Below are 23,572 nucleotides of genomic sequence, written 5' to 3'. Positions count from 1 at the left end.
TCAATCGAAAAATAAAAAAATCAACATCCTCTCTTTTTCATGCTTTTCAATTCCCAGCAAAATACATTTAAAACAAACAAACAAACAAACAAACGAATAAACAAAAAATTAGAAATTTATTATACGTTAAGTATACATATAAAAAATCAATTCCCATAAAAAAAGCAAAAATTAAAAATGGGAAATATTCGCCCAGTTAGTATTCATGTAATAAGTCTTGTTTTCGTCACTGTTCGCTTAAAAAATGATAGAAAATACGAAAGATGTTATTGTTCACCCATGAAACAGAACTTTAAAAAAAACTGACAAAACGAAAATATTGTGTTCTCTCCAAGTAATAAAAAACAAGCTTTCTAATGCTTTACTATCCACTAAACTTACCTATTAAATGATAACAAAACATTCCAAAAATGTAACACATTATTAAGCGCTTCTAATGCAACAAAGCTTATTTTTTAAAAAAATCTTTACTTTATCCGCATTGGTCTGAAATTGGCATTGGTGATTTTTCTTGGATCAACGAACTGAGATTCCGCACACAAACAAACAAGCAAAAAGCAGCACCAAGGAAGTATGCTAATCAACCAAATACAGCCTTCTATAAGCATTTTCAATGTATTCCACTGCTTAGCTATAACCCTCCATCGTTGATAGTATATATAATATTTATATACGACATATAAAAATAATATAGGGAGTTTAACATCAACCATGATGGATCAGACAGAAAGAAAAAAATCTTAACATAACATAAATAATATCAATCCGCGCACACGACTATGATTTGTAATATCGGTTGTTTTTTTCAATTATATTTGTTATCTGTTCTTTACTTCCGCACGAACACGCTTTGTAAACCTTCCAAATATAATGCCACCTACAAAAAGTATGGTTAAAATCACCATTAACGTCATATAGATGTTATTTCTGTTGGGTGATTGATGTACAGCTTGTATCACTGCTGATATACTGTCGAAACCAGCCAGGTCCTACAAAAGAAGTGATAATGGTGGAATGAGTTCTGATGCTCTGCAAAATACTGCGCGCATGGAAATGCATGTACAAAAACAATTATTCTCATATTAACAAATTAGGTTACCGATCAAAATATACAGAATAAGGTGTTCAGTAATTAAAGCAGCTAAAGTGAACTCATTGAATTTGTTAGCAATTGCTTGTGATAATTCCAGAAAAGGACTTTCGAATTTACAAAATCTTAACAGAAATGATAATCTAACGGATTAGAAATCCCCATTAAGGTTAAAAACAAGTAAACATGATGTTATCAACATACCACCTCTGCAGCATTGTATAACTGCATTCGTTTAGAAAGAAAGTTTTCACATCCTGGTTTCAAGTGTAAATTCTTTGCTTTATGGACATCAATGAGACAGAGTACAACTATGAAAAAAGTAAGACATGTTTGAGCAATGGAAGCACACGGCATAAAATAAAAGCAGCATTCAACCTAATGAGGTTTTTATTATAATACTGTGAAAAATTATTTTTAGCAGCTAAATATTCTAAGAAAACACAATCATATGTACACCTAACCTCATATATCCCTGATTTTCATTCCACAAAATGTACCCTTACATAAACTAAATTTTATAAAAACACCCAAAAACTATTTTAAAAAAACCACCATACCATTTCCACTTTTTCTTGGCATGTCGCTGCAGAAGGTTCGAATGTCTCTCGCACATTGTTCTTGAAGATGCGGATCAACATGAACGTCTTCTATACCTTCGACTATCAATTTTCTCACTTCCTATACACAAGATTGTTCAGTTTAAAGTAAAAAAATTCTATAAATCAAGAAAAGGTGGCCCCTTTACAAACTTTTCACTATGGAGCGGGGTTGGATTTAGGAGTTAAATCAGTTGAACAGAGTATATAAAAAAGATAGAAGCAACTTACACCAACGCATTCTTTAGATCTGATTTGTGGCAGATTTAATTTCATACAATCGATGACGTCATCGTGTGAAAGACCTCCACATAAACGATCCACCTATGAAAGAATGATATTTCATAAGCGTTTTGCGAAGGGAAATTTTATACATATGGCACACAAAAAAAATTGGGGTCATTTAACTTACCTAGCTGTAAGGGCGTGGAATTTATTAACCGTATCTACTCGCAGATCTTTGGCTCACAGACGGAAAGTCGGGTATTATAATAGACTAGTTGTAAGCCTTTGAAAAAAAAATCCCACCCGCACTATACGTTATTTGCCTACATCTTATGTAACATGTCCGCAGTTACAGAAAACTGACGGGAATTAGAATGGAGGACTAAGCATCTAAAAAAGTTCTTAGTTTTCTCTACCTAAAGTAGTTATTGCAGTGTATGCACAAGTTAAAAACAATATGAAAGACAAGTACACCTTTCAATGACTTTACGCACACATAAAAAATATGTGCACCCGATGAATACAGCAACAACAACAATCATAAAAACACTAAAAGTGGAATTTGCTTTTACTACTTTCATCGCATACTCTTGTTGGACGCAAAGAAAAAAAATACAAACAAGAATAAAAGTGTTAATAGTAGCATCGAAATCCTACTGCAATCATCACGCGTACATACCTCTTCGCGACAAGATTTAAGAAATAGAGGATTAAGATTAACTTCCATCGCTGCTTCTTCTTCTCTTCTTCGGACAAACTGCTCACAGTCTGATTTTAGTTTCTGAAACAAAAAAAAAACAACTTCTCAACTGACACAGTTCCAAATACACAACCCTCCTCTTACCGTCAAAAAGACACATACCTTCTTATTCATAAGTGCCTGAACCAAACAACCGAAAACAGCTCCATCATCTACACCTCTTTTGGCATTCTTCATTTCTTTGTGACAATATTTCTTCGCATCAGCCTCACAATTTTCTACTAATTCATGATCCAATTCGAATGATTCAGCCTGTTCAATTTGCCGTTCCAAAACGATTTCTTTACACTCTCGACTCATATCCTGATCATGTGTAAACTGTCTCAAGCAACTCATGATGTCTGACATTTGCGAAATGCCAGAGCAGTATCGTTTCACCATGTTAGCACAGACATGCACCAATCTGTAATCCAACTCAGGATCTTTTGCTTCCACCTTTTCTTGCTCATAAAGCAATCGTTTACATTTTGGATTCGAAAGTTTGTGATGGTTTTCACGTAAACATTCTTCCAACTTAAAAAAAATACAAAACACAAAGGTAAAATATAACTTGCAACATACAAAGGTCGTCTGTTAATTAACATCTACGAGGAGGAATTTTGGCCAGATTTGTGAATTTGGAATACTTTTCATACACTAAGAACATCATCAGATTAAAAAACAAGTGTAACATTTTAATATGTTAATATTTCTTTCATCACTTACAATTAAATTAAAGCTCAATTTTTATACATTTAAAATAAACCCAATCTAGGAAAGTCAAAGAAAACTATATCAAAAGCATTGGGTTTAAAATCCACCAGTCAATGGATTGTTCTTTCTTTGGTGAATGGCCAAATATATAAAGTTAGATTCAAGCATGGACTCAATCGGGCATATTTTAGCAAAACTCACTGCTCAAAGCTTTAAAAGGGCGAAGACATATGCTGTACTGATAATTTGCATATAACCTTTACACATCAAAACAAAAATGAATGTTGAAAAAAAAATTACTCTTTCGTGAATGCCATTGGATGTGTAAACAATTAAAGGTTTGATAGTCGCAACAAACAAAAGAAAAGAAACAAAAGCTGACAAACGTACTTTTCCTGCAGTTGGTTCCACGTGTAGACAAAGTTTGCGGATATCTATTTCACACGCTGTAAATAATTCTGGATTTAATCTCAAGTTTTCACTCTAAAGAAATTTAAAATATATCATCTTTAACTCGGCAGTAACATAGCTGTTTTTGTGCCCACTATCCCTTGACCATTTCATAACAAAACGATACATTTAGGCCTGTTCACATATGAAATAATTCATAGAGAACTGGAAAAGTTCCGGCTTGATTTCTAGTTGTTGTCCAGTTATATTAACAAACTTCGTTGAAGTCATTTAAAGTAACCTAATTATTTATTTGGAAATCTTAACGCAAATATTGCCAAAGATCTTAAAAAAAAAAAAAAATGTCAGCAAAAATTATTGTTGACAATTATCACTACAGCTTGTTTTTTAAGTGTTTAAGTTTACAGGGATATTTGCCTCACCTTCTGGCACTCCATCCCCCCCCCCCCCCCACACACACACACACACCCCTCGGTTTTTATCACTACAAATAACAAGACACTTCTCATGTGCTATTTTCTCACTCAGGACTTCATATCGATATACGGCATGACATCATCCTCAAAACACTTCCCAATGACCCAAGGAAGATTAACAGCCGCTTAGTATTAGCTTAGTCCACACATGTCTTGAAAATGCTGCGTGTGAAAAAGGACTACTCCAGCAATTATTACGGTGTACAATATAGATTTATTAATACGAGCCACAGTCTGTTTTATAAGATCAATTTTATAAAAACAATGCAGCCTAAATAACAAAAATAACGTTTAATAAAAAAGAGTATGGCAAAAAGCAACTTACCTGTACCATCAATTCATTCTTGACTTGAGCACGACAATGTTCGCTAACAGATTTGAAGTCGGTTACAATCTTTTGCGACAAACATTTTACAGCATCGAACCTTAGAAAAGTATTTCATGCAGTTAACAAAAATAAAAAATAGAAATTGCACCAAATGATTACCAAATTTGATTTCGTTTTAAGATTTATTTTCTTGTAAATTAAGAAAATATCTTAATAACAAAAAGACAAATTAGAAAGAGCCTGGCAACAGCATACCCAGCCTTTGTAATAAAAGTCACCCTTGGTGAAAGCCGAGGCAAAAACAGACATGTTAACAATTTCCTAATTTACGTTGGCTAGTTTTGCCGATGTGGCTTTTATTTAAACCACATATAACTTGAACCTAAAATGTTATGATCTCATTGACTCTGGAATTTAATTGTTGTTCATGTACAGCCAAAAAAAATATAAACACTGACATGAAACACAACTGCGCCGACATGAAATGGAAAGGCTGATATTTAAAATGTTGGACAAAATAAACTTTTATGTACATACTTTGTTCTTTCGTTTTTACAATGTATTGAAATGTCTTTCATGCACATGTCTTTTAAGGCTGGACTGAAATTGTAATCCTTCATTTCCAACTACAACAGAAAACAGGACTCGTTGCAAACAATACACATTTATTTACTTTTAAAATAGTTAAAGTAAAAACTGCCATGTTACTCAAATGCCTTTTCGTAAAGTCGAGTACATGCAATATTATCTGAAGTGTTTACAGTTTAAAATCCCATGACAATCATAAGAACTTATATCAGTACAAGCATACTATTCCTTAAAGTCGCTGTTTTGTTATGAAGTATCTTGTCAAAGCTGTCATAAACTACCTAAGCCCATAAGATCATGAAAAATCAGAAAATATTTTTGGGTAGCCCACAAAATATTGTTGTGTTTTGTCAGATAACAAAAATTTTGATACCAGTTGCCAGTGTTCAACCGCACTTGCACACTGGTGATCCATGTTAACATCGTTCTTGTGTTGCACTAAACAAGGTAGGACTTTCTCTCCGTCTCCTTCTTCCAGTTCTCTCTGAAAATTTCAATTAATCGCATGTAAACAAACAAGGCTCACAGTGATGACTCCACATTTTAATTAAAAGGCTTTAGTTGTACCTTACCTGACAAAATTTTGTGACCATAGATGCACATTTATCAACTAGATGCTTGTCCAAGTCAAAATCCTAAATAATAAAATATTTACGTAAAAAAAAACTGAAACAATTCTCCTTTCAAAAGATCTATTGTTTTGATATTTTACCTTTGATTCCATCTCTGTAAACTCTTGAATAGCTTTTTTACATTTGTCACTTAGATTTTCATAATTATTTTGGAGGCAGTCAATTTCCTAAAAGAAATAGACAGGTCTAGACTTGTTACAGTATATATACAAAACTAGAAGAGAAACATTTCTTTCAAAATTTTTTGGCAAATTGTACCTCGTTTTTGCCAGTTTTATCCAAACAGGTACTTCCCAATTCTCTCATACATGCACTTTGAATTTGCGGTACTAATTTAACAGTATCTGCCCTACTCGCCATTATGCGATGAATATGAGCAGAGCAATCTTTTGATACCTGCGAGAAAAAACAAAACAAAACTGAAAACAACATACCTCCCCTTCGGCTGTTGTTTTATCAATACAGAGTTTGCCGAGGTCAGCCAGGCAGGGATGTTCTATTTCAGGCATTAGTTTGATGTTAGTGGCTCGTTGGTGCATGACACGGCGTATATGATCAGAACAAACGGACGATACCTACGAAAACGATTATTTGATGTTTATGGTAAATACTTGTTTTAAATCAGAAACATTCTATGTTAATCTAAAATATTTAAAATTACTATAAATACATTACTATATACAAGTTAGTCACAAGTTATTCTTAAATAAAATTGTTTAGGTCAGCAATAAAATGGTTTACATCAGCAATAAATAAAATTGTTTACATCAGCAATAAAGTTTTTATTATCGTTGACGGACTGCTATAACTATTTAGGGTTAATATAGAAATTTTGGAATGTTTTATAATTAAATTAAATAATTTAGTTAAATATTGTCAACACTTTTTTCGTTAGCATATTCGTATGTGAATAAAAGCCAGGTTTTACTTTTAAATGCTTAAATGATTTATTCCAAAAATAAAGTTTCATATTATGTAATCACAAAACAACTTTTAATAACAATGCACAAGTAGAGCTAGGGTTAGCTTTACACCAAACCAAACAGATTTTAAAATACAATTTGCTATCTCTAACCCATAATGGCTGCGTCATTAAGTATGATTATGATTGGCTTAAAATATGTCATGTGTCTTTTTAAGTTGAAGGATAGAATTTAAGACAGCAAGGTAACCTTGGATATTTCTTATTAAGAAATATTCCGTAAGGGTTGATGTGTCACTTATAATTGGATCACTGGCAGTAGTAACCATCCTAAAAAATTTTTAATTTAGTCCCTAAAATTGGGTGACATTCTTACAATTTAAAAAGTTAATATTTTGTTGTCGTTAAACAATAGCTACTACAGAGTATAAAAACAAAATATTTACTGTACCTTTGGTTCAACAGCAAAAGAATTTCTATAGAGACATGCAATGACAAAATTATCTGGTGAATTGGTCTCTGTTTTAGCATCAAAATTATTTGCTTTACAAATTTCTTCAGCATCCTGCTTACAATCTTGATAAAGAGAAGCATCTAACCTGGAAAATAAAAATAGTTAAACTAAAATACTTCAAAGAAGAAGAATGTCCAGACACAACAATGAATTTTAAACGATCAAAATATTTTTACATTTTGCAACATTAGATATTACGTTTTTGGTATGTTTTTAATAATTTTGGGATATCAAATATTGTGATTCAAAAAGATGGATTAACATTTTGTGACACAAATTATTGTGATTTTGAGCAAAAATTGAAATAATTTATGTCTGAACTATTTAATTGTTCAACTTATATCAAAATTATTACTTGCTATATAAAAGTTGCAAAAGACAAAGTAGTATAGGTCAATAGGTCAAGGTGAGAAAAAAATAATAAAACACTGCTGGGGAAGGCATTTCCTGATGCATTTGTAATTACATGATGAAACACAGTTAAAGAACATTTCAATATAAACATGATCAGGTAAAAATACAATTTAATGATGTCAAAGGGAACAGAAAATGACATCACGTCAAATATAGGTCAGCTTTCCTTCTTGCAAAATACTATATTTTTTGTTTTACTGTTTTACTAATACTAGAGCTCTAATTCTTGACTAAATTTGAATTAAATAGAAAAAAAAAAGGAATTTAATGTTTTTTGGATAAAAAATAATATGTTTGCAGTTCACGGATAAAATTATAAAGATTCATTTTCCAGAAATATTGATCCTAAGTTTTATTAATGCTCACGTTAAGTGCATCAGTAGATAAAAAATATATAAAAAAATGGTAGTATCTGGGATTAACTGCATCAAGAGGAACTAAAAAGGGTGAAAAAGTACTTACCGAAAATCTCTTGATAAAAAGTATTGCAAGTGGAAAACTTGTGTGGCGCATACTTCTGGCATTTTGGGGTTGTGAGCATGATCCATTAAACATCCCAAAATCCTAGAAATAAATATAAATATATAAATAAAAACTAATAGTCACAAATAATAGGATATTCATTTGAGATGCCATTTGAAAAAATCAGAAGATGAAAGCCACTAATCTACAAAACGTAGGAATAAAAAAAAGAGAATAAAAATCTTAATAAACTAAAATAATTATACATAGCGTCTTCTTTTCCTTGACATAGTGAAGATATGACTGGTTCACAAGCCACATATAATGCTCTGTCAACTTTATAATTATTTCCAGCATTTGTTTCTTTTAATACTTCACCAATCTAAAAATAAAAGCAACAAATCTGTAAACCAACCTTCTATTTTTATACTAATAGAGATAGAGAGGGTCAAAGATAGTACTAAAAAGATGACCAATAAGGTATTGGTGGCAGCAAAGGTATTGTCAACTTTGGCCTAAGACCCAGAAAAGTTCATCTTCTGTTTAGCATGTCATCTCCTGATGGCGTTGTGGCGTTGTGCTTTAAGAAGTGGGAATTAAGATGACTAGTAAAAACGCTAGTTATCTTGTTCCAAGATTAAACTTTTATAGTAAATAAAACAAAAATGCAAATTAGATAAAGAAAGTCTAAACTGAGGTCTTGCTCCTGCATTATTTCGCCTGTTACTGTGACCTACATAACTTGACTGTGCAACATCACTGAATGCCATAACTAATTTATTTGAGAAGAACTTGCCCACATATGGGTAATTTACTTTCAAGCATTGATTGAAAGAACAAAAAATTAAATAACAATGTTGGAAATAAATAAATCGTATTTCTCACCGCTTCAAAACATTTTGCACCTAATGAAACATTAGTAGTAGCCTGCGTCATTAAGCAATCCATCATGTCACCATCATCTCTCTTGCCAATCAGGTTACTGCAAAAGTTGTGAATTTCGACATCACAATGTGCAACTATAATAGGGCTGATTTGATAATTATCAAACACCATTGTTGCAAAATTTCTCATTTCTGCTTGACAATTTGGAGACACAGGTTTTCCTAAAGATAAAAAACATATATAAAACATAAATTTATTAAAAGGATAAATAGATATATAGCTTTACGCAAAACAGTAACAATCACATTCTTCAGTGACGGGTAAAGTCAAGATTTTGTACAAGACAATAGCAATAGGCATTTCAGACAGATATTTGCCACATATCCATTTCTTTAATTTTACAAATCTCAAGGTAAAATTTATTGACTTACTTAAAAGGATAGTCTGTTAGCCAAAATTTTTTATAAGCGCAATAAGGGCAAAATAAAGGCACTACATTTAACAAGTGTGCTGCTAAAATACCTGTCCTGTCCGAAGAAAAAACCCAACAGACTCGGAGACACAAAGCACGCAGGTGCTTAGGTGCTTAATTAAAAATTTATGTGATAGGGCTTCTTTAAGAGTAAAAACTTTTTAACGTAAAAGAAAAGATGTTCAAGCCCTTATAGATTTTGGATTTGGCAGGGAAGTTTTGACAGCAAACAACAACTGATCATTTTAAAAGTTATTCCGTGTCTTTTTTTAACTTGCAAGTGTTTTATTACAAAGGGGCATTGTTACATTAATTTTTATTTTAAATTTTTTAGGCTTGAGAGTTTAATTGAGGTTCAGCATGTTCTAAGTTGTTATTATTTGGTATTTGCGTCAGCAAATTTTTAAACCCTTATATCTCCTCAGGCGTTCGTCGAAAACATATGATCCTTTATATTACTTTGATCAGTGTCTCAACCTGTACTCATTAAAGTAAAGGAATAAATTTTTTGATAAATTTTTTTTCTATATGCACTGTTGACGTAAGCAAAACATCTAAAACAACCTATTTTCCATCTGACTAAGTGGATTTCTCAACGGGCCTTATCGACTAGTATTTTATATAATATTACAAAAACTTTGGATTATATTTTTAAAATGTGCTTTCACGCCTTCTACAAAACATTGATTACAAAACAATTCCGTCATTTACAAAACTTTAACTTTACTATACATTAGATTGACTTCAATATGTTTAATCAGATATGTAAAGGCATTGCATTGCACTTTTAAATTTGAGGCCAAATAACTTAAAAATTAATAAATAATTTAACTACTATATTGCTTTTCTTATCCTCAAATAAAAATTTGCTGTTGTTTTTATAAATGAATTCTCACAACGCCAGAGAATTCATGCCATAAAAGGAGACGTATAAAGAATGGTACCTTCAGACACTTTTCCTTGCAAACATAACAAAAGATTGGATCCTTGCCCAATTTGTGAAGCTCCATTCTTTTCACACTGATACTTTTCAAAATCACCTTGACATTCCTTCCATAATGGATAGTTTACCTACACAAATACACATGTTGCAAGCATTGGTCGAGACCACTAGAACCCAGACAAAACAAATCCTAATTATTAATAAGTAAATTAATTTAAAGCAATTTTACCTTCACATCTTTTTGCATCATTTTCTCACGTGCCTCTAACTTCGTAGAACACTAAAATAAATAAAAGGAGGACACTGAGAACTGTTTCTAAAACGTTAGCAGCTACTAAATAATAACAATAATAAGTTTTGCAATAAGACTTGCAATAAAATGAAAGTAGAAAAAGAAAAAAGGAACTCTAAAGATAGAAAGATTAGTATTAATGAAATTAAACCCATTGCACCTGCAATTAGATAATTCCTAGAATAAGCAAATTTGGTTAAAAAAAGAAGGGAAAAAACAAAAAAACTTTGATCAAACCTCTGCTGGCATCATTTCATCAGTAACATGATTTAAAAGACACTTGTATATTCTTCCCTCACCAGCTTTTACGTCTGGACAGTATCTTTCTCTAGCTTCCTGACAAGCGTAGAACAATGGACGATCCAGATGGAAGTCATCTGCTTGAAGTTCAGCAATACGTAGCAGTTGATGTTGACATTTATCACTAACACTATCAATACTTGCTTCAAGACAGCTAACTACTTCCGCTTGCTCATGGTGAGGCTAAAACAATAAAATAAGTTCATTCAATTTAAGATTAGTTGCATAATGGGATTACTTTTACTTAATTGATTTTTAAAGTCCCACTAAATCCCTAAAGGTCCTCTATCCAGTTAATCAATCAAAAATAAACACTGAAAATTTTCTGATGATAAATTCTTTAAAAAGCATGCAAAATCTTTTGTCCACTGCAGTTTAAATTTCTCACAATTGTCACTTAAACACTTGCATAAACTCAGCCCTCTTTATGGAGTTTTCCTGCAGACCTAACACAGTTTTGAGCTTTTGAAAAGAATTATTTAGCTTTCAACAAAAATGTGTGTCACAAGATATAAACTGCAAAATCACACTAAAAATTACTTAAAATAACAACTTAAATTTCACATAGTCATGTGATCAGGAAGTTAGCTAGCTTTTATTTCGTCTGTTATTTTAATTAAGAAATACTAGTTGCCAATTGAGCATTTATTTTTCTATGCTGCTGTAAGAAAATTCTTAAATGGTATAATGGCCATAATTTCCAGCTGACACCCTGGTGATTCACTCAATACGTAATTGTTAAAAACTAATATTGGGGCATTATACTCACATCGTCCTCTGTTGTGGCGGCTAACTGACCACAATTCAATGTCTTCACGTCTTTATGACAGTTCTCGTAAAAACCTTTAATCAGACGATAGTCAGAAAACACAATACTTGACATTCGTGTTAAAAATGAAGAACACTTTTGATCTTGAACATTGTGTCTGTGTTCGATAAGACAGTTCATAAGAAATCCTGGAGTGTGATGTGTATCTTTGCAAACATCTTTTAACTAAAAAAAGTGGCCTAAATTAGAGATCTTGACACCTGAACTTAACGTTAAATAATCTTTTAACTAGGTTTTACAATTAATTTAGTTAAAGTCAATGTCAATAACATTAAATACTTTTTTGCTGTCAGGCCAAGACAACCAACTTGTATGGGAATTGATGTGCTGATGACGTTGTTAAATAACTTTCAAACCCTACACAGTGTTCAAATTAATGGTCCGCGAATCGCGATTCGCAAGTCTTTCTTTTCTTTCCCAGATCAAATTTACCTGACAAATAAGAAATTCCCGGATCGAAACTCAATATTGAAAAACGTGTATTGTGCATAAATTTTATTTTCAGTATTTCAAAGTTCCATTCGTTTTTCAATTTTTTTTCTCTTTTCAAATTAAGTTTCATTTTTGCTCAAAACCCCTGGCTGTGAAAATAACTTTTGTATCACAATTTCAACAAAGCAGAATAAGAAAGAATGGCTTCATGTAGCAAAAGTCAATTAGGTAAAGATAACAAAGCCAGTCACAAAACAGTTCTAAAATGGGAAGAGAATTCAAGACAAGATTTGATTGTGATTTTAATGGTAAAGACATAGTTCAATTTCAATTACACTCTGTGTAAATGTGAGAAATGGATAAACAGCAAAATAAACTTTCTTGTAACTTTATAATAAAATACTTTGTTACCTTCTCAGGTCATTTCCTTGAGACAAAGTTTTCACATTGCCGTATTTTATTAAAAACTATTAAATAACTTTTTTACAAAGTTATCACGTATTTTGTTATAAATCCTACAGAAAACCATATCGCAAAACATTAAATATCATTAACATCCGCTATTCAACTATCCGTAATTTCATATAAGTGGAAATATTATTTGTCCTCAAAGTAGATAAAAAGTTTAAGTAATTACTTCGTTTAAAACTTTTTCTACATGGTTCCTGGCCGTGACTTGGAACTTGCACTATGTGCGCTTGCCTTGCTAAAACAGTAGCACTGTACTGGAGTAAAGGAATATTGAAAACACTTCCGTAAGTGTATTTCTGCAGGCAAATAAAATGAAAAGAAATGCTGAAAAAAAATTATGGTAATTTTTATGGATCACTTTCAATATTTAATTCAATATACCGTATTTTCCGGTATATAACCTGGTTATGTTGATTTTTTACGACTTCCACTGTTAGGGTGTGGGTTATAATGTGGTGCGGGTTATTAATAATTTTTATTTTTCAGTCATTTATTGTGAAATTTAAAGTTTATACATTGACTGGTGCCAGTAAGTCAAGGTTTCTTTTTTTTAACAGAATCTTTTGTGCCTTGTTTTTCGTTTATTTGTAGTACTAACAACCTTATAAAATTGTACAGAATAAAACAAAGCAGACATTGCGCAACTCGGTGGTCTGGGAAAAAAGTATGGTACATAAAAGATTAATATAACTGCAAACTGCATTTAATTTTTTTTTTCACCTATTGAAATTCCTTTATATTTATATTGCTTGTCAGTGCCCCTATTACAAGCTCTCTCTAAAACACAATTCTGGAAATCTTTTCTTTTTTGGTGTTAATGTAATTATAATCTATTGATATCGTTGTAATCACATTGAGCACATTGAAATGGCTTGCTTCTGGTAATAGAGCAGTATAGCAGGTATCATGTATTTCACAACCTAGTGCCCAGGACCTTATTAATAATTAATAATGTTAAAATTAAATCTATAGATAATAATTTTCTTTTTTTATATTCACTACCTTCAAGCAACAGGTGACCATTGAAAATATGAAAAATAAATTAAAAATACAATTAATAAGCCACATGCAACTTCTTCCCATTGATGTGATTTATTTTATCATGCACACTGTGATTGCTGAGATATAAATGTATAATAAAATTATATAAACATTAGAAAAGAATGTTCTGTACGTCGCTGTTACAGACAATCCGTGATAATTATTATGTTATTTATTAAGGAAAGAAGTAAGACTGAGAGAGTTGCTAGTTTAGACACTCGGTTCTCGTATTTGGGGTTCACAAGTTAAAACGTTCCCCTCTTTTCTCCATCATGAAAAAAAAATAATGACACAGAACTAAAAAACTAATAAAAAAGCAACAATGTTTATAAAATGATTCGGGTGAGGTAAAATATGCTGAATTTTTTTCTTAATATGATGCAGGTTATACAAAGGTGCAGGCTATCTGATAGCATCGGGTTTGTAATTCTTTAAAAAAGCTAAGCTGCGGGTTGTACGATGTGTGCGTTATATACCGGAAAATGCGGTAATGTAATATATGCTAACTGGTGTTGGTTAAACAAATATCTAAAAAATATTGTCTTTTTAGATAGGCTATTTCTGACATCATTAAAATTTTTAAAATTACCAATCTTTAGTGGCCTTAGTAGAAGTTTTTTTCCTTACTATACAAATAATAAAATCAAACTACAAGATGTTTACCTCTTCTAGAGTTGATTCACAAACTTTAAAAGCAACTTCATCAAATTGAGGATTTCGTGTTAAATTGTATTTGTAATGCCATAGGGTCTAGATACAAAGTCATAAACAGATTAAAAAAGTTGCAGGAAACACATAGGATTATTTTATTTGTATTCATATTGTACAGTTAGCAAAGTACATACCCCATGACATTCATCCGAAACATCATCTTCATCTTTCTAAAATTTGAAAACAGGTTAATCATACAGTTTTTATTAGCATTTTATTTGAAACACAAATCTTCAAGTTTAACTATTTGTTTGTCACTTTATCTTTTTTTGTTAATGTTGGGTGTCCTTGGGGTGTATCCGTTTCAACACCTTCTAGACTTTTCAACCTGCCCAACCAACTTCTTTTTTATTTGGTTAAGCTCTACTGTAACTTCCAAAAACAGAGTGAAATGTTTGAAAGGAAGGTCCTGCTTCTGTACATTTGTCTCTGCCTTTTTGATCCTGTCAATAATCTTAAAAGCTACCAAATTTAATCCAGTAAATTTATTCTCAAAAGTTTTTATTATAATATAGGGAAAAAACAAGGTGTCTTCTTCCATATTTGTTCACATTTACCACATGATTATAATTTGAGAGTTGGTGCATGCATAATGATAGCCCTGGGCTGTGAACTTCCTATTTTGATTTGTTTTAGTCAAGTTGGCCAATGATGTTGACCTTTTTGCTTTCTTTGCCGAATATACAATTTGCTTCTGCTAAACATGACACATGAATCAGGCAAAGATTTAACTTGAAGTGTTTGAAAGGGTCAGTGATTTTGTAAAAGCTCAAACAAATGTACCCTTAATTAAAGATTTCAAACTTACCAGTGCAGCTTCTTGCAAACACAGAAATATTGCAAAGTTGTTATCTTTTTTAACTTTAGGACACAGATTTTTGACATCATGTGCACAGTTTTCATCTTTAGCTAATATATATTTCTCTTCTTCATTATCTATAAAAAAGTTTTAAGTGTCATTCACAATGTCAAATACTAGCCTGCAGCATTCACCCTTGTTAGTTTTCTTACCCATATGTAACTTGAACAGTACTAACTTAAATAAAATGCATGTTTCTTGACATTGAAATGAACTTGTTAAAAGTGAAAACCAGCATTTGTGGTATAATGTTGCAATTGACAAACACGAGAAACTAGCAAATAAGATCTTTATTATGCATGATAGAGAACACTGATTTTTGCACTCTCTATGGTTGTGTGCCATGGTTTACTTGCAATAAGTACTCAACTTATTGTCACTCATGATTAACTTTGAACTTTCGCAAGGAATTCAACAAAATAACAAAAAGCTGGCTGACTGTTTTTTATGATAGGGTAACAACAGGCTGTGTTTTTATTTCAGCTAAAGTTATGGGAAAGTTGTTTTCTTCACCATAGTAGGATCGTAAATAAAACTTTACATCTTCAGGTAAGTAATTATGGAAAAGTTTTTTGAAACAATACATCACACCCAAAAGCAAATGCTGTGTGAGCTTCACTGGATTTTTGGCATACCATATACAAGTACTACAGTGGCATGGTTAAGGAAGGTTTAATTTTTGTAAAGGTTCCACTAGATTTGTCACACGCTGTATGCCTGTACTAACAGCCCTTCTGTCTCCACTTTAAGTGCTTAACCCTATTCGGCCTGAGGATTTTCGAACATTATAATAGGTTAATTCCGCCCCTCTTCATAACTTTTGATATGTTTGTCAAAATTGAATCCAACTTGCTACACTTATAATCATGTCATGAATGGGACAAAATGGCAGCTATAAATTTTTGCAGCCTATAAATGTTAGCAGTCTTTCCTGTGAGATCATCTAAATCTTGAACTTTGTCCAAAATACCACTATTTGCCTAAAATTAAATTCCTTTAGTTCTAGAACGAATTTTCACATTCTGTTTAAAGTTTCTGGCAGCCAAATAAATGAACATATTTCCCTGGTGAAGCTTCTCAATTTTAATAAATGTAAATTTCTACATATCGGTGGAACAATCAACATTGTGAGTTATATATTGATGCTAAAAAAGACCTTGGTGGGTATGTTTTAGTAAACAAGGTGTAGAAGCCGTGTCAAAAGCAAACAGAATGCAAAACCAAAAACAACTTTGCATCTATATTATAATACCCGTATACGTCTGTTCGTCCGTCCGTCACGCAAAATGGTAGCTCAGCTGCGCAGGTAGCGAGACAATGAAAAGGACGGGCGAACCTGTGGATTTTTCCACGGGCTAACGACTAGTTTATACAAATCCCCAGTGAGATCTCATGTTGAATACAGCATACAATCATAGATACTGCTCTGCCCAATCTTAGGACGCTGCCCAATCTTTGGACATAAAGTTGCCCAGTCTTAAGACTGGCCGGCCAGTCTTAAGACTGAGCAGGGAGTCACAAGATTGGGCAAAAGACCATGTTAGGCCCATCTTTGGCGCCTTTTGGATTTTAAAGAAGGGATGTACCACACGAGCTTTGTTTTTTGCAAGTCCCAACAAACAGGCACATTAAAACATCATATTTTGGGTACTGTTGAATTGGCCCGGTCAGTTTTTGGACATAGTAGAGTGAAAATCGTAGCTGGTAGAGCACATGTTATACATTTAGCATTTATATACAGCTTGTAAAGTAGTGGCTAAATTTTAAATATAAAATGTTTATATTTATGAAGAATCAGAAAAATCGTATTCAACCATATTATTAGTTAACTAGCTGTTAATTTCATTTGATGAGATGTTTAGCCAGCTAGCGACCTGTAGCCAGCTAGCTAATATCATAGTCTATAGAAGAAAAACCTTATAGACTATGCTAATATGGTTGAGTAGTTTCAATTTTTTATACATAAAATACATGATATATATATATATAAATTTTTGGCCTTTTGATTTTCCAAGAAAAGTTTCAATTTAAAGTTCCTATTAAGAGGTAAATTCTAAAAAAATTATTGTTCTGTTTGTCTTTCACTATTGTTCTAAGATTGGGCATGTACGTCCATAGATTGGGCAGTCCAGTCTTAAGACTGGCCACCCATTTTTCACTGTCAGAAGATTGGCCTGGCCAGTCTTAAGACGGGGCGCGTTCCAAGATTGGGCAGAACAATACTATTCCTGCAAAAGGACATTGACAAAATAGAAAAAGGCCAAAGAAAATATACTAGGATGATCACAGGTATTGGTCATCTACCATATAAGAAAGTCTTTTACAATGTAATTAAGAGCTGACATCATAGAAGTGTTTAAAATAATAAATAGTAGGCTGAATAAAAGAAAATTTTGATTTGTTTTTTCATTATTAATAAATGGAACATTCTACCAGAGTAAGCAGTGTCTGCCACCTCAATAAACCTATATAAAAAGTTTATTTAATCACATTTCGAGATTGTTAGGTGGCTCTGCACAAGTGTGAAAAAGGACTGCCTGCCCAGTTTTGAAAAGACCACCGATGTTGGCCTATTAAAGACAACAGAGGTGTATGCGGAAAGTTATACAGTAAATAAAAACTTGAGTAAGGGGTTATTGTCAAGATTTTTTTTCAGGAAAACAAAGTATAACTGAAGCTGAAATTTTTTGGAATGTTTTTTCTTTTAAGTACTGCCCTGTCTTCCCTCAAAAATTTAAGATTCAACGCAACGCATGACTAATTAGTTTATTTATATAAATAAAAAAAACATAAAATGACAATGGAACCAAGAGGGTGACAATTAGCCACAAACGCCCTCATATAAAAGGGCAAGTTCGGGCGACTTTTCAAAATAAATTGGCAGTTGTTGTCAGAATCGCCCGCACGTTCCCAAACTGGCCCGAACATTCCCGAAATTCAATTCCTTGTAACATACTATATTAGTGAGGCTAGCCATGTAAAATATGCACATCTATCTATCTATCAAAAACAGTTCTTTTAAGAACTTTGCTACCACATAGTAATTTTTTTTTAATTTTTATAATTTTTTGAATTATTAGTGTCTGTTTTTTTTCTTTTTCGGGCATTGTTCGGGTTTATGCAGGGGTTTTCAGGCAAATACCTAATTTTTTAAAACGGCGAACTCACCTGAAAATGCCTGCACTTTTTAAGGCATATATGCGGCTTATCGGCACCCTCGTATCGGCACGCTTGTATGAAACCACTCGTTAGAATTTAAAAATTCAATGTAAACATTTTATTAATTTTTGTGCTGATTTTATCGAGCAAGGTTAGAATATGCAGAAGTAACGTTAGCACTGCAGGGACCTGAAAAACTAAAACTGGTTTCCCGATTGTTAGGAATAAAAAAATTCCCATTCAAAGCAAGGATTTTTTTTCTGCTAAAGAAAAAGTTTTCAAATATAGAATTATTCTTTACATAACTTGATACAAAATAACTAGTTAGCTAAACTTTTAAAAAGCTAGCTAAACAGAAGTAGCTCAGAAAAAAATTACCAGCCTGGTTAAAACTTTTATGCGCTCTATATAGCTAGCTAGAGTTTAGCTAGCTAGCGAGTTTTTGAGTTTAATATCCACACACAATACACAGCTAGCTACAATGCTATTTACCTTACCTTTTTTAGGTACATTCCTGCTACGAGTATGAGGTACTAAACACAAAATAACCACAAGAAAAAATAATATTCCAATTTTTTTCGACGACATGGTCGCACGCTTCGATTTCCCACAGCTATGGTCTGCCATTTCTAGAATACCAACACGATAACAAAAGAACTTTATCCGCCCTGGTCAAATTTCCCAAAGAATAAAACTTAAATTTTCAGAATGTTAATATCAATAGTGCGTTAATTCTTATTTTTACTTTTGATTTTTTTTAAAGTTAGTTGATCTATCACGAGTTAAATTTTCTTTAAACTTAAATTTTAAATTTTCCTTGTGGTTTTATAAAGTTAAGCTCAATAGAACCGAAAGTGCATGAAAAACTTCCGGCTTTTTGTTTGATGTCTACTTCTAGTATATAAGGCCATGATTCTTGAAAACGTATACTTTACAGAACATCAACAATCACGGAGATAATAAAAATCTTTCGGCGAACCGACCAATCACGTGAACCCTCGTCACACCACTCCATTCGTCATTCAGTTTTAATGAAATAATAATGATAGAAAGTATCTGGCAGCTATCCCAGAAAATTACAAAAATCTATAGTTAGTGCATAGGGACAAAAACAACAACAACAAACGGACAATATAATGACGGGAGTCCCGTAAGAAACGACCACCACACGGAACGTCCCGTTCAGCGAGATTGTTTAAAAAACTTAAAAGGAGCTCTGGGGCAAGGTTTTTAATTTGTAAATCTCTCCTCACGTTACGACGATGCAATGGTTGAAGGGTTTGTTGTAGAAACTGTGTGTAAGAGATCAAGGGGGGAGTTAAAGAAAAAGCGTGCGAATAGTATTCGAAAGCGTATTTGAAAAGTTAATTTTTTTTGAAGCATAAAAGTGGGGATAAAAATAATAAGTTTTATAGGTTACCTGAAAAACTTCTTTCTCATATGACTTTGCAGGTAGAATATTGTGAAGAAGATTCCGTCAAAACGTAAACACTGAAACTCGTTTATTGATTTGGGTACTAATAACTATCGCCGTGCGCCATCACAACACCAATATTTATTATTTTAGATAAATTACAAAAACGATCGATACTGTCGTCGGAACTGTAAATATTTTTCTGTCATGAATTGTACACTTCGTAAATAACAAAACTCAACCTAGAACGTCCTTAACCTATATATGAAATCTTACATGCCATTATTATTATTATTATTTCGAATTTTATACAGGATAGCCACTTCAGCGTAGGAAACACAGTTAACAAGGTGGGTCCTGTGTTCTGAATGTATACATTGAGTATACATATACACCGTCAATAATTACCCAATTTCCCTCACATGGCATGGGTTGGCCCGTAGCTGTGGTAAAGGCATTTGCTACACATACCCGCGCTGTGGGCCGAACCACGGACCTTGTGATTACGAAGCGAACTCCATAACCACAAGGCCGCGGGCCATAGCGAGAATGAATTATGTAATGTCACCTGTACAGTTGTTTGCCTCTCTTCTAGGTGAGACTATTTTTCTCACCTGCATCGCAGTAGTAACAAAAATGCAGGGAGCTGCTAATAGGGAAGCCGTACACGGTAACAGACTGCTCGTTATAATGAAGTTTGAAGACTTGTTAATTTTACATTCTTAATGTTGGCTTGTCCTTATAGCAATAATTAGCCTGAACGCCCTATTAAGGTTACACAGAAAGCATCGTCAAATTAAGTTGTTTTGGCAACTACCATATTGCAGGCTAAACACCATATCCCCCTAACTGTGTCATGTGCTCAATATTAACATACATACGATCAGAACAATATGAGCGTTCGAAAGTCAAAACAAGGGGCAACATCTACTACTACAGTAATTGTTGGGGTAAATGCAAGAAGCTGTATTTCGCAAAGAGTCGATTGTACTAATTTTATTATTATGTTACTTATCAATTATAAATACAATTATAAACTATATGTATTGAGCATCTAACTTGAAGCATTTTTTACTTTCTTTCTTATTTTTTACTGACTCACAACCAAAACAAAATAATCAGATTAATTATAAACTCTATATAATTAACAGTAGTACAGTGACAACACGTTTTGACTATATAGGCATTCTTCTCTTGTTGTCAGGTGCCTTAACAAGAAGTTCGTTGTGTTTTTATTGGCTGATAAAGAACAGTGCAATATTTTCATTGGATAATAAGACAATTTGCTGCACCCGAGTCTGACTTAAGCGCCAAATCTCGAATGTTCCTTTTGGAACATGTTGTACTAACGTTCTATATTTCGATATTATTTTCGTACAACAAAGAACTAGAGGAAAGGGAATAATCTTTGTTAGTGCTGCAATTCATTAAGTGATATTTTAAGATTTCTAGATAAATTCTGTTCCCATGTAAAACAGGCTTTACCGCGCCATCAGCCTAGATATTACATTCATCTGCGCATCTAGATTTCGCGTGGTCTCTTTCTGGTTTTCTGGTTTCTCAAAAAATTTGTGCTCGGTAAGCAAAAAGCTGGACTTGATCTTCAGCTGTAAATATTGATTCTCGAGATTTTTAAAAAGGTGTACCACTACTTCTGTATGTCAGCCAAAAGTTGGGTTCTGCTAACCATGCACAAAGTCTTGAAGCTGCAAATAATAAATTTGTGATATCTCGCGCGTTAAATCACAGGCCTGATTTTTATGAATAACCAATCGTAGATTTAATGTAACGTGATCTTTCAAGATTACAAAATCCTCAAGCTGCAAATAATAAATACAAACAATTTTAACCGACTTTCTTGTGATCCTTCGCACCTTAAACTCTGATTTTCATGAATAACTAATTTTATGTTACGTAATTGTGGGGAGTAAGAATAAAAACTCACAAAATATTAAGAGAGGTCTGTATACTATGAACCTAAAAAAGATTGAAAATAATAACACGGTCATGTGGCTTTCATATGTGAGGCAGTGGTCGGTGTAATCCGCAGAACAAACGGAAGTATGCAAGCTTTACAAAAAATAAATCTTTTAAGATCTTTTACATACTATGAAAACGAGCGGCCTTCGTAGGCCTACTCGGACCGTCTCTTTACATCTTTCTTAAAGTTCAAGAAACGGATAACAGTACAACCAAAATTAAAATGTTCTATAGATATGTCTTTAGATATGAACAAACTCATCATGTCTGATGAGCAAATGCTTGAACACATCAACAATCACCAAGTTGACACATAACCCCCTGAAAAGACTTCACATTGACCGCAAGGATGAGACAAAAAGTGTCGTCTTTCAACTTTGAAAGAATCGCCAGCTTGCTGGGAGCTTCTTAAGAAGCAGCAGAAGTCTTAAATGAGAGCAGGATAAAACACCTGTCGGAAAATGAGTTCGAACAGTTTGTTAAAACCCTGCCACCAATGAAAATAGACGAATCAACCAAGTAGAACCTATTTCAATATATTTGTCATCAGCGTCAGTTTTGTACACAAAGTCAATGCAAGAAGAAGTTGAGAAAATACTTGCAACTGTAGTATTTTTTTCTGCATTGCTAGACCTGGAAAAGAAAATTTTAGCAAGCGTAAGAAAAAATCACGGCAATTTTAAATCAAAAAGGTAAATGCCAATTTGCATGATAATTTTAAAGATATAATTATTTCGAACATGCCCTGTCTTCAATTTTTTACCTCTCCACAAAACATTTCATCTGGGCGTCTATTGTCTCCAATAATCTGGTTTTTCAAATCGACTTTATTACATTTTAGTTGGTATTTTTAAAGTTTTATTTATTAAGTAAATGTTTTTTTGTTATTCCTGTATTGATCTAATCTAAGCTGTCAATCGCGAAAAATAATAAAAAAAGACTATCTTCGTGAGTCTGTCTAGCTAAATCTTCAGTTTTTTTTGTCCCATCTCATAAAAATAATAAATAGTTGAATTCAAATGTGTACTTGTAATAAAACTTCTCCAACTTCTCTCCCGCCTAGAGTAATTGGCCGAGTGGTATTTGAGCTAATAGTAATATCACCCTCTTGCAAATTGAGTCCAGCTATCAAAATATAAAACAAATTGCTATTAGATGTTGAAAACAGTCATTATAAGTTGAATTTAGTAAGATATGATATACTACCAGCATTATTGATGCTCAATATTGTATCCATGATAGCTTCTCCATGACATCCCAAAGCAAGTCCCAACAGCAATAAACGTCCCTGAGGAATTATGGAAAATCTAAGTTATTTGCATTGTCACAAAAATTATTTTTGACATATTATTGAATTTATTTTCGTATAAATTACGTGACCGGCCTTGGCCATACGGCCAAGGCCGGTCACGTGATTTTTTAAGTGTTTAAAGGGCGTACAAGGCATGGAAGCGCTCACATGTCAATTAGTTCTTGAACCGTACACGTTGAAACTGTTTGATTACCTATAAGATAAGCAGTTTTATTTTGAATAGTTTATAATGTTGTTGTTAATAACAGTGTAACTTTTTAATGATACCTTTAACCTTGGAGGGTTAGTGACTGTAACACTGGGGTCTAAGGATATGTTTCCCCATAGAATGGGGTTTTTCGCATCCGGCTTAGCCACG

General features: G+C 32.8%; 1 protein-coding gene across 2 annotated transcripts; it reads right to left on the bottom strand.

The window, feature by feature from the left end:
- Positions 1-20: 20 nt before the first annotated feature.
- On the bottom strand, positions 21-19,215 carry LOC130613720 (Golgi apparatus protein 1-like). Of its 2 annotated transcripts, none has more exons than XM_057435056.1 (25): positions 19,006-19,215; positions 15,299-15,426; positions 14,625-14,660; positions 14,443-14,529; positions 11,776-12,000; positions 10,944-11,189; positions 10,644-10,694; positions 10,416-10,542; positions 9,000-9,220; positions 8,381-8,496; positions 8,115-8,216; positions 7,176-7,323; positions 6,061-6,198; positions 5,883-5,969; positions 5,743-5,805; positions 5,544-5,654; positions 5,120-5,208; positions 4,580-4,679; positions 3,758-3,850; positions 2,777-3,187; positions 2,594-2,695; positions 1,921-2,013; positions 1,651-1,771; positions 1,295-1,401; positions 21-989 (listed from the first exon to the last, which is right to left on the bottom strand). In XM_057435056.1, exons 1-25 carry the CDS (start codon positions 19,133-19,135, stop codon positions 819-821), a joined length of 3,303 nt encoding a protein of 1,100 aa, XP_057291039.1. In that variant the 5' UTR covers positions 19,136-19,215; the 3' UTR covers positions 21-818. The 2 variants fall into 2 exon arrangements, with proteins under 2 accessions (XP_057291039.1, XP_057291038.1); XM_057435055.1 differs by lacking the exon at positions 6,061-6,198 and adding an exon at positions 6,237-6,377 and having other exon boundaries at positions 19,006-19,213.
- Positions 19,216-23,572: the final 4,357 nt, after the last annotated feature.

Source organism: Hydractinia symbiolongicarpus, chromosome 11 (assembly GCF_029227915.1).
Source record: "Hydractinia symbiolongicarpus strain clone_291-10 chromosome 11, HSymV2.1, whole genome shotgun sequence".
Classification (NCBI taxonomy): domain Eukaryota; kingdom Metazoa; phylum Cnidaria; class Hydrozoa; order Anthoathecata; family Hydractiniidae; genus Hydractinia; species Hydractinia symbiolongicarpus.
This window is presented reverse-complemented; position numbering and strand designations above follow the sequence as displayed.

Excerpts from the sequence above, each read along its gene's own strand:
- LOC130613720 (XM_057435055.1), bottom strand. The coding sequence starts at position 19,135 with ATGGCAGACCATAGCTGTGGGAAATCGAAGCGTGCGACCATGTCGTCG. Across the intron at positions 15,427-19,005 it reads CAGGAATGTACCTAAAAAAG|ATAATGAAGAAGAGAAATAT; the intron begins GTAAGGTAAATA and ends ACTTTTTTATAG. Across the intron at positions 2,014-2,593 it reads TTAAATCTTGTCGCGAAGAG|GTGGATCGTTTATGTGGAGG; the intron begins GTATGTACGCGT and ends ATTCTTTCATAG.